This window comes from Copadichromis virginalis, linkage group LG6, assembly GCF_057382275.1.
Source record: "Copadichromis virginalis isolate Kocher_CV1m ecotype Utaka linkage group LG6, C_Virginalis_male_GT1.1, whole genome shotgun sequence".
NCBI lineage: Eukaryota > Metazoa > Chordata > Actinopteri > Cichliformes > Cichlidae > Copadichromis > Copadichromis virginalis.
Window position 1 is genome coordinate 12,263,985 of NC_140623.1, and position 11,504 is coordinate 12,275,488.

Below are 11,504 nucleotides of genomic sequence, written 5' to 3' on the forward strand. Positions count from 1 at the left end.
CATTCCTGCCTGTGGCCATCTCCCTGTACAACGCATCCACTTAACACACTGTTTGCTGCTACAACTACACATGTTTCTTTTCCAACTATTTATTTATGAGTGACTTATGTATGTATGTATGTATATATTGTACTATTCTTAGTTAGCGTATTGTCTGTCTTGTCTTAATGTTGGTTTAAAATGGAGCACTGTAACAAAAAATAATTTCCCCCAGGGATCAATAAAGTATTCTGATTCTGATTCTGATTTTATTTTGTCCTCTTAAAATTTCAGTCTTGCATTTTTCAGAAAAATGTTGGTCCAGGTTAAGTATAATCAACAACTAAAGTATGTGAAGCTAAATAATGATGAAGGACACGACTTTCTGCAATTTAATGTAAAAGCTGTGTAGGTTATTGCTACTTTATCTTGGATAAAGAATATGTTCACAATAATATTTTAATACATATTGTAGGAGCTTCTTACATTGATGTAGATTCAGATTTGTGTTTTTAGCAAAGGTGTTGTTCGTATTAACAAATTGTTAAGCACCATATACAACAAGACACAAGTAAGAAGCAGTGCTAACACCAGAAGCACAATGAGTTTCTTTGTACCATTTTTCACAGTCATCGAGAGATTTTGCCTGCTACCTGGTGCAAACATTACTTACAAGGATGCAACAAGGACAGAGGTTTCAAGTTTCAAGTTTCTAGAAAGATTCCTTATTGCCAGGTTTTTCTCAATGTTCATTTTTCTCTTTTTTGTTTGTTTTTCATTTTTAAGAGTTAATTGAAACTGTCTTAAGAAGCAAGTCTGGTGGTGACAAAGTAATACAGGAATACCAAGCAACAAACACCATGAAGGACGCCACAAGATGACAAATGGTTAACATACTTGTGGCTCACATGATTGATAATCATGGGTATGTATTCAGTGTATGTTGTGTTCTTTATACTTGTGCCAAATAAATGCATACTAATTGTCTAAATTTAAAAAACTGAAAATCTCCTCTCGGGCACCTTCCCCCAAAAGCAATCAGAGAGGAGTATGCTTTGGGCATTGTGATGCCGATCCCCTCGCTCAAGGATCCATATGCAGACAAAGCCTATGTAAAAGTCAATATTTATACAACACAAAATTATTTAATGATGGACATAAAAATTATCTGATATTTTGTTATGAGCTAAATCTGACAAAATATGTTGTGTTTTCACTTATCCAGGAGCAGCAAGGGGTGCAGGATACATTTCTTGGCGTATGAAAACTGTCCAAAGACAGATTCGGCGTGGATCTCCAACACCACCTAATAGGTTGACAGACAGTTCTTCGGGTGGCCCAAATCTCCAAAGGACTGTGAATGTTATACACCAGCTTGATGGGGATGCTTGCAAGGAGGCCATGTCTTTGCTCAAACAACTCTGTGATTTTACAGAAGATGAAGGAGACCTTTCAGCACCGTCAGAGGCTTGTTAATGATCCAAGCAGAAGCTTCCTACATACAAAAGGACTGGTAAGTTAGAATTCATTTTTTGAAATGGTTTGGAATTTGGAGCTACCAGTTGTTTCAAATACAATTTTCTTTCTTAAAGGTGGAGCAAGACTTCACTCTCCTGCTCGATGACGACACATCCTCCAGGTTGCTTCAGAAATGGAAGACATTCTTCAGGCCAAATGCCATAAAAGAGGCTAAGAAGCTCACTTCAACACCAGAGTTGCTTCGCTTGATGCAGTCAGCAGAAGGTCATCCAGAAAATCATCAAGATGATTCTACAAGTGAGTTGTATTTTATATATATATATATATATATATATATATATATATATATATATATATATATATATATATATATATATATATTAAGGGTTAAAGCTGCATTCAGGGGCACATATTCATTTGTTTCTGTGTTTTTTAACATTTAAATTCATACAATTAAGACAAATTAAATATTTGCCCACTTTTTCTAGTTTTGCTATTAGAATATAATATAAAGTCAAACAAAGCATTGTCTGTTTTGTTTGTATGTTCATCCTGAACTAATAATCCTATAGATTTTTCTTCTTCTTGTGTATCTCTAAAAGTTGATATACTTTTGATAACTTTCAACAATAGATAGAAGACAGAAGGTTAAAAATTGTATCTCAGCAGAGTCACTTATTCAGTCTCTAAAGTGTTATTTTAACTCTGTTTTGAGAGTTAAAACATGAAGTCTGGCACAGTGTTAAATATTTTAACTATTTTAAAAATGTGGATTTAATTCTAAAGAGTGTGGACTATGTAAACCCTGAAAAAGTGTTGAAAATGATTCTGTGGGAGTCAATTTAACACTGGTCTTTGTGCTTTGAAGAGATGAAATATTTAAGATTTCCTAATCTTAAATGTGTGTGATAACAGTCTCGTCTTCTGTTGGAAGATATACACATATACATATATTAGACATTTTATTGTGCACCTCAAATGACAGCTGATGAAGATTTACTGACAATATTTATATTTACAGAAGCAAATACTCTGTTTAACATATTTTGTGTATGTACATAGTTAAGATGTTTCAATTCAGGGCAAACTGTATACCTCTGTATATAGTACACTGAGTCTTTGATTGACTGATAGATTGATTATTCAATATTAATCTCTACATTTATGGGCGTTACACTACACATGTAGCCTTTGGTGGTGACATTCTTCTTGCCTTCATTAAATCTATTATTGATATTTAAAACAATTTTATATTTAATATATATTCACCTTCATATTCTATTATTGGCATACCAGTGACGTAACGAGGCCTTGTCGGTCACGTGGTTTTGACGTGTCGGACTTTGCTCGATACATTTTGCTACAAGCAGCTACTCTTTTCTTGGATCTGTAGCAGCTCGTGTTGCTTGTTTCGTCCAAACAGCGCACAAAATATCATGGAAGGCAGGGGTTACGGCTCTGGTAAATATAATCTGTTTAGCTTTTGTTTCACATTTGGCTATAGATATTGATAGTTACCCAGTTAGCCACATGCTTTGTTCCCCTGAAACATGACCAGTTTGTTAGCCGTTAGCTAAGCTAATGCCGTTTAAAAAAAAACAACCAAAAAAAAAACTCCCCAGCATAAGAGCCAGCCTTTAGCCGGTTGCAGCCTGAAACAAATACCTAGCTAAACAGTAGTCGTGTTGTATTTTCTTACCAGTTATTACAAAATCTGACAAGTACCAGTAGGTTTGTTTTAGCGAAAATTTTAAAAAAAATCGTCAGCGTTACGCTAGGCCCATCGGCCACGATTAATGAAACACTGCTAGCTACGCGGCCCATCTCGCTGTCGGGCAGATTGTTTGCTAGCGATGCTAACGCAGACGGCTTTATGGGCCTTGGGCGGTTTGTCACTTGCTCTGCCAAAGTTCGTTAGCTTATTCTTTTAAAATGGAGTCAATGTCGGAATAGTTTAAAGGCTAGCTGATAAAATGGCCGCCTCTGAGAAGATGCCTCTTAGTCTTTGGATTTAATTGCTGTTCCTTTCTGAACTGCACAACTCTATTAAGACAGAAAGCTTGCAAATCAATTGTCAAATGGTTATAGTTATAGCAGTGGATTCCACCTTCCTATGCTTTTGAACGATTTGCGCTATTGAACAGCTCCTTGTAATAAATCCGCACATGCTTGTGGACCTGTTAGTATAAAATTCCCAGTGCGTTTGTATTATCAGTCCATATTCTCTCTTTTTGTAGGTTACTCCAGTTGGGGAGGTGGCGGTTCTGGAAGCAGAGGTAAGTTGGTACACTCAGCCCTGAATTACTGCTATTCATGAAGCAAGTAAGTAGTGCATGTTTATTCTGTTTAATTAATTTGTTTCCTCACAGGGAGTGTGTTATTCTTTTTGCCCCACCCCCTTTACTAGGTTCTGGTGGTTTCGATATGCACGGGGGAGGTTATAAGGATTCCATGTCTGGACTCGGAGGCTATGGAGGTGGCAGCAGCCACATGAAAAGAGGGCTCTCGGGAGCATCTCTGCTCTCATCGACGGGCACCCATGCAGATGCAGTCATTGCTAAGATTAACCAGCGCTTGGACATGCTCACTCAGTTGGAGGGGGGGTTTAAAGGGGGTCGGAGTGACAGGTAACAGTACTTTCCTTTTTATGCTTCATACCATCTTTCTTAGTAGGGTATCATTCCCACACATCCATGCACCTGAATATGTGCCAAATTTGCATAACAAATTTGGCCCTCTGGTTGCTTGAGCGCATCGTCTCTTAGTGTCACGTCATGTCTGGCTGATGTCAAGTTACCACTTTGTTCTACAGTTGTCTCAGTAAATGCTTAGGCCTTCTAATAGCCGTTCTAATTTTAAAGTCCAGCATTAGGACCAATTCACACCTGGCTGCCCTCCTAGCTTGCGATTCTCCACTGATTCTGAAGAACAGTTATTCACAGTGGTTGGGGGTAAAACAAACAAAGGTATACCACTGTTTGCAGAGAGTTGATATCCTTTGGAAATTGTTGAGGTTGCACCAGTAAATTGTGCTGTTTTAGTCTTTGTTACGGCATTACTGTTGCACTCAATCCTTGTTGGAAACAAGTTGCCTCAATTCCCGCTTGATGAGAAGATCGTATCGTCCAGGCTGCATTTGAATGCCTCGGCATCTGAGGATGCATTGTTTGCTCCCATTTGCTATGCTGCAGTATCCCTCATTTATTGAGAAGAAAATGATGATGTGATCCTTTAAACCAAAGACATTGTGAAATGCATGGTCCCCTGTTGGAGGTGCAGTTACAGACCAGCTTTTCCATTTGTTACAAACTGACATTGTTGCATATAAAGCCAATCCATCTTTATTGAAAACTCTGAGCATTGCTTTTGTCCCGGCTTTGTGTTTGTGTTTACACACGTTGTTTCTCTCATCCTCTGTGTGACCTAACCCTGTCTTCTGGCTTTAGGTTACTGAAGAGAGATGGGTTTACAGGTGCCCTGATAATGCCTTGTTAAGCTGAAATGTTTATTGAAGGATGCTCAATGTATTTACAGAAACACAATCTCCCCTTGAAAAATGCCCAGTATATATGTTTTGGTTTTTTTTGTATATAAACCCCTTTTCATCAGTATTTATTGTAATTGAGTCAGTTCCCAGGACACTTTACTTCTTGTGGATTCTGATGGACCATGTTCATGTCTGTTCAGGGTTTTACAGCCCATCCTTTAAAAAGGAGGGAGGCTTAAAAAATTAACTGCATTTCCCTAATCTGCAGTAGACTTGAGATTTTAAAAACAAGAGGAATAACCTTTCAATGTACCACAAGCACAGTGTTTAAGTTGTTGTGGATCATTAATTTTTGATCTAATTTGTTTTCTGAAATGAAGCTGGGAGTGACAAGAAAACATGGAGAAAGCGAGACCACAGAGGAGAAGGAATAGCAGGTGGAGAAATCCAAACCTGGCTGCCCCTCTGCCTCCCTTGCTCTCTGCTCTTCTCTACCAACCCTCTTCCTCCCTCCTGCAGGTTTGACCAGTACGAGTCATTCGACTCGCGCTCCTCCGCTTTTGCCTCCTCCCGAGATCTCTACAGATCTGGCGGCGGTAGCTATGGTTTTGGTGATGGCCGGGAGGACAGCATGCTGTTGAGTCAGCGAGGAGGCCAGGGCTTCGGAGGGGGACTTGGGCTAGGAGGAGGAGGAGGCTTTGACAGCCCCTCCTCTTCCTATGGAGTCGCTAAAATGCGACAGAATATGAGGGAGTCCTTCACCAGTCCCCAAGGAGGAGGTTCTGGAGGTGGAGGATGGGCTGGAGCAGGCCGACGTTCCCCCAGAAGGGGTGGAAGCGCCGGGGGTCGAGGAGCTACTGGAGGGTTTGGAAACCGCAGGTCAGACCCCACTCCATTAAGCGGAGGTTTGCGGGGAAGTGGTAGCGGTGGCCAGTCCCACCGTGGCCACTCTCCAGGAGGTGGTAGAGGAAAGCTCCCTTCCCTCCTGTCCAACCGCATGTACCCTGAGAGTGGGGGCTTCCAGGGTTCTACTCAAGGGCCTCACGACTTTCCTGGGAGGCATTTTGGAGGGGGCCCACGGGCTGGCCGGCAGCGAGGCCGCAAGAGACCCCTTAACAAAGTAAGTACCTCCAGCCAAATAAGACCTCCTCAGATACCTGGAAAAAGTTAAGCCCTTTCTAATTCCCTCCTTTTGTATTCTCAGTCAACTGGCAAGTCTTGCTAAACTGCCTGTGCCTGCTATTTGCTACCTAAAGCAGTTTGTCACAGATAGTGCCCAACACATATTTACAGTATCACTTGCCCTTCTAGTTCCAGAAGAAAGTAACTGCCCTGCATCCACAGTAACGACAAATCCCACATCTCCCCACACAATTCATTGCCCTGATAACTGTCCGGATGTTGATTTTTTTTTTTTTTTTTTTTTCATTAAGTAGCTTAGATAGATTTTTCCCTTTTCTTTCCTTTGCCCCAATTCTGGCTTGTCTTAAGATGAGGCTAACACTATTGATGTGGAAATGCCACGAGGAGAATATGAACATTGCCAAACATTAAGTCTAGCATCTATTAGTGTTTAATTCTAAGTTGAAGGTGTATTGTCCAGGTTTGTATTTATTTTTATTATCACTAAATGCATTTGTGTGCAAACTGATTTCTGTGTACTGTAGCAGGTGAAGCCACAGCGGGATATTCAGAAGAAAAGAAAGCAGACCCCGACATCAGGTGATGAGCCAGAGTCGAAGATGAACAAGACGGACAGTGCCGAGTCAGAGGCTACGCAAGGTACTGTTTTTGTCGACTGTGTGCTATTCTCAAAAGACCTCATTACTTGGCAGATATTTTGGTGTCTTTCTTGGTCTTATGTGTGTGCTCCGTGTTCTTAGAGCAACCAGAGAAAAACGGCGATGGTGGTGAGCCAAAGACAACAGCTGCTGCGGTTAGTGGATCAGCCTTTTGTCAACAGTGGCATTTTAAAGGTTTATTGTATTACTTTAGGATCTAATTAACTTGTCCCAGGAAATTGCTTTAAGCAACCGGTGTACAGTTTCAGATGGAAATAATAATTTAAATGTAAATGAGGATGAGGAGGTTTTACAAAACAGACAAAAAGGCTAAATGCGATGTTCTTTTTTTCCTTCATGATCAAACAATGTCACAGATTTGAGTTGAATATGTGTTGCAAATATTTATGACAGCATGACTACATCCAGCAATACACATCTGTTAAGTTCAGATGATGGAGCTATTTTTGACTTTTTTTTTTTTAAATTTCTTTGAGTAATGAATATTTTTCTTTGCAGGAGACAAAACCTGCTGAAGAAGGTGATAAAGGTAAGCTTAACTCCAGTGACTCCTCACTGATTTTTTTTTTTTTTTTTTTAATTATTAGTTTGAGTTAACTGAATATTGTGGAAACCCAGCATTAGTTTTTGGGTTTTTTCTTTGCGTATAGAGGTTTCTCCAGATTCTCTGAATCTTTTGATATTGTGTTTCATTATTTCTTTAATTATTTCTATACAGTTAAATAATTTATTTACAATTTACACTGTCTCTGTTTTTGTTTGTTTTGGGGTTTTGTTTTTTTGTGGGGTTTTTTTTGTTTGTTTGTTTGTTTGTTTGTTTTTGATTGGGGTTGTTCCTATACGTGTCTTCTGCACTCTTGCTCCTGATTAGCTGCATCCAAACTGGAAGAGAAGAAAAAGCCACAGGGCAAACAGACACCGGCCCAGGGTCAGGACAGACACCCAAAAATGAGGAAGAGACGAGGATTCCTGGAAAGGTGAATTTACAAACTCCTAGAAAGTTCTTTCAACTCTCATTTGCTGTTTTTGTTTTCAATCTCACCTGTGGCTCTTTCTGATGGGCTTTTTTCACTAATACTTTAAATATTTTTCCAGGGTGATGTTTGCATGTTCTGTGTGCAAGTTCCGTTCGTTCTACAAGGAAGAAATGGAGGCTCATCTTGAGAGTCGCTTCCACAAGGACCACTTTAAGTTCCTTTCCAGCCAGTTGTCCAAGCCCACTACAGACTTTTTGCAGGTAACTCAAATTTATTGGAAGTCATATTTATGATTAATGAAGAACCGAAACTGAAGAAACTTGCCAATCATAGGCTTTTAGAAATGTTACAGTGCAACAAGTGCTTGTTGTAAATATACTAAAACAATTTGGAGTGTGGTTAAATGGAAAAACACTTCTGGTTGAATCTGCTGAAATATTTATGCAGTGATCTTCCAGAGCCGACGCGTGATTTATACATGTATGCAAGAGTAAAGATATTGGGCGAGGTAAACGTTTGATGAACTGTAAACTGAAAAAAAACCTTTCGTTTGTAGGAGTATTTGCAGAATAAGTTTAAGAAGACAGAGGAGAGGGTGAGCCAGCTGGAGAACCACAGTGCTGCAATCTGCCAGGTGTACAAAGAGCAGGACCTCACCAGGGGTAAGCAGAAACTCCTGCTGTGTGTTGAACTGAAGATGCGCATAGATTGCTCACTACAGATATTTCTCTCACGCTTGTACAGAGCTTGGAATGGAGCACTTTATGAGGAAGGTGGAAGCTGCTCACTGTGCAGCATGTGACCTTTTCATTCCCATGCAGCCCCACCTGATACAGAAACACATCAAGTCTCCTGACCACAACTACAACCGCAAGGTACAGCAGGTCTTCTGCAAATGGACTGCCCCACAAGCCTATATGTTTAAAAGTACAATACTACATTCAAATCAGTGCCCTTTTATTTTTATCGCCGTCCTTCGGGTATCATCGTTATTATTTTGGTGTGGCTTGTCTGGTTCTGGAGATATCGGCCGTATAAATGGATCTAAATAGCACGCAGTGCATCCAAAAATAATAATAATTTCAGCATCATTGAGAAAGTCCACAAATGTTGTTGTGACCAGTTTCATGTAGTAACTGTTTTCTTCCAACTACACCGTCCTGTCATTCTGCAGAATGTTTCATTTAATTGGCAGATGTAGACAGTAGAAGAAAATGATTTGTATATGAAGCTGCTTACACAGCAATGTTTGTAGGCTGTGTGAAACTGGGTCCTGATTTCTGTAGAGACATTGCTGCTGACCTTTTCACTGAAGCACTGAAGGCCAGAGGTTGGCTAATATTGATTCTGCCTTATCAGAAAACATTTACAACTTCAGACTGTCAGACGATGGGGTAACAGTTTGTCCCATCCACTCTGTTTGTGCAGTGCCTTTTTTTTTTTTTTTTTTTTTTTAAATGCAGTAACTCTGCGAAGTCCTGCACTAATTTTATAAATGGTGCCACAGAGCTGAGGCTATTGTTTACGATGTTTTGTTCTGACATGGAAATGTTGTTTATTTGAAGGGTATGATGGAGCAGTCCAAGCGGGCCAGTCTGTCGGTTGCTCGAAGCATCCTTAACCACAAACTCATTGGCAAGAAGCTGGAGAGCTACCTCAAGGTAAGCACAGAGTCCTGTGTGGGCTTGCATCAGAAATAAATGTGATTATAAATATGCACCAACTACTTGTATGTATATATTTATTTATTTATTTGTAAACACAAAGAACAAAAGACCAGTCGTGTCAGTAAATGCACTGTTAAGAAAAAAGGGAACTTATACTTGGAAAAAATCTGATTAATAACATAACACTTTGGAGGTTTGCATCAGCTGTATGGGTTGTAGCGTGCAGAAACTGTCTGATGCAAACGTGCATAACTGACCATGAGTGCAGTGGGTCAAAATGTCATTATTTTTCTCAATTCTTTTATTTCGTCAGGGTGAGAACCCGTTCACTGGTAACCAAGATGAACAGGATCCAGAAGACAGCATGGCAATGGACGTATCGGAGTTGGAGGTCACAGGCGAAGCGGCAGAGAGCCAGGCGGAAGGAGAACCTGCCAAAGATGAGCCTGCTCCTGAGGGGGAGATTAGCAAAGAGGTGGTCGAAGGAGAAGCAGGAGAGACTGCTGAAGCAGCAGCAGCATCAGAAGCAGCAGCAGCAACATCAGAAGCAGCAGCAGCAGCATCAGAAGAAGCAGCAGTAGCAGCAGCAGGCACGGAAGAAGAGGGGGAGGAAAAGATGGAGGAGGAGCAAAAGATGGAGGAGGAGCAGGGGAACAAGAATGAGGAGAACCAGGATGAAGAGGAAGGTTTTGAAATTGGGGAGGAAGAGGATGAGGGATATGTGGTTCATGATGAGATTGGTGAAGAGGGATTACACGGTGACTTGGGAGATGAAGGATTGGAGGCAGCAGTGCACGAAGAGGAAGATGCCAATGATCATGAATGATTTCTGCACTGTGTGAGAGAGAGAGAGTGAGAGAGTAACCTTTCCATCTGAACATCTGTTTGGACCAGTCTATGACCTGTACTGTCCAGTTTGACTGCCACATGTATTGTGGATTACATATACCTGCTCCCGTCATGTTTCACTGTCAGTCTGAGCTTGTTGTTTGAGTTTGATAAAAAGCAGTTGCACATTTTGTCTACTGCTCTTCTTCTTCACTTTCTTGCAGAGATTTACATGAAAGCAAATGTCAAAAATAGTAACTCTTGTCTTCTGCATGCATACAAAGTTAGGGGTAGACTTCTTTTTAAATATGAGAGTAGACCGGACGTGTGGTTTACCCTTCCTCAGTCTCAATACTGAACTGATCTGTTCCCAGGAATAGCTTTGTACTCGGTGCAGACATGAGAGGCATTGTTGGACTTTTCATTTCAACATTGGCAAGAAGACACATGAGCATATTTATGAAAACGTCAAAGTAAATTTTTTTGTTGTTGTTGTTGTGCCTTTTTGTTAAAATGTAAGTTGTTTAGAATTAAGAAATTGCGGCTATTGTAACATTGAGATATATTGTGTACTTTTTGGGGGGGGGGGTCCAGAGTTTACACATTGTTATGGCTTTCAGGCCTTTCCCAGTATTGATGAATGACTGTTTTCCAAGCTTTTGGATAAATCTATTAGGAGGAGGGCTTTTTAACTCTGCAGGTGGGGCTGCCTGAGATGATTGAGGGGACTGTTTGTAGAATAAGCGTGCAACATTTTGAATATCATTCGGAATATTTTCAGTCGTTTTAGTTTCATCTCGGTCTGGGAAAGAAATAAACTCGTTGACTAAATCAGTTTCTTTGTGTTAATTCCTAAATAAAAGTGAAATTAACTCAGTGGCTCCTTAAAAGGTGCCTTTACTAATTTGTGGCAACGTTTCAATGAGGTGCTGGAAACGCTGCTCGTGGATTTTTGATTCATAATGATGATGGCAGCTGAATCTCCTGTTACATCACAGCCCTAAGGTGCTCTATTGGATTGAGATATGGTGACTGTTGAGTGATTTGAGTACAGAGAGCTCATTATTATGTTTGAGAAAGTGTGCCAAAAAAAATTACCCTAACACTATAATGCCACCAGCCTCCTGAAGCATCGAGAGAAGGCAGGATGGATCTGTGTTTTCATGTGGTTTACACCAAACTCCGAGCCTGTCGAAATATCACAGCAGCAATCCGCTCATCAGACCAACAATATTTTTCCAGTCTTGTTGATTTATCCTGTGCAAACTGTGACCTCAGTTTCCTG

At 40.4% G+C, this 11,504-nt stretch overlaps 1 protein-coding gene and 1 pseudogene across 1 annotated transcript; both read left to right on the forward strand.

The window, feature by feature from the left end:
• The first annotated feature begins 580 nt into the window (after positions 1 to 580).
• LOC146707364 (uncharacterized) lies at positions 581 to 2,095 on the forward strand (annotated as a pseudogene).
• A 664-nt stretch (positions 2,096 to 2,759) lies between these two features.
• Positions 2,760 to 11,050, forward strand: akap8l (A kinase (PRKA) anchor protein 8-like). Its single transcript, XM_085458673.1, has 13 exons — positions 2,760 to 2,919; positions 3,696 to 3,734; positions 3,866 to 4,085; positions 5,465 to 6,065; positions 6,613 to 6,727; positions 6,829 to 6,881; positions 7,246 to 7,276; positions 7,619 to 7,724; positions 7,843 to 7,984; positions 8,281 to 8,386; positions 8,469 to 8,599; positions 9,290 to 9,385; positions 9,705 to 11,050. Exons 1-13 carry the CDS (start codon positions 2,895 to 2,897, stop codon positions 10,215 to 10,217), a joined length of 2,178 nt encoding a protein of 725 aa, XP_085314799.1. The 5' UTR covers positions 2,760 to 2,894; the 3' UTR covers positions 10,218 to 11,050.
• The last annotated feature ends 454 nt before the right edge of the window (positions 11,051 to 11,504 follow it).

Bases quoted from the DNA above. Each gene is read 5' to 3' on its own strand.
- akap8l (XM_085458673.1), top strand. From the start codon at position 2,895: ATGGAAGGCAGGGGTTACGGCTCTG. The intron at 6,066-6,612 runs GTAAGTACCTCC...TGTGTACTGTAG, and splicing joins GCAAGAGACCCCTTAACAAA to CAGGTGAAGCCACAGCGGGA. The intron at 7,985-8,280 runs GTAACTCAAATT...TTTCGTTTGTAG, and splicing joins CCACTACAGACTTTTTGCAG to GAGTATTTGCAGAATAAGTT.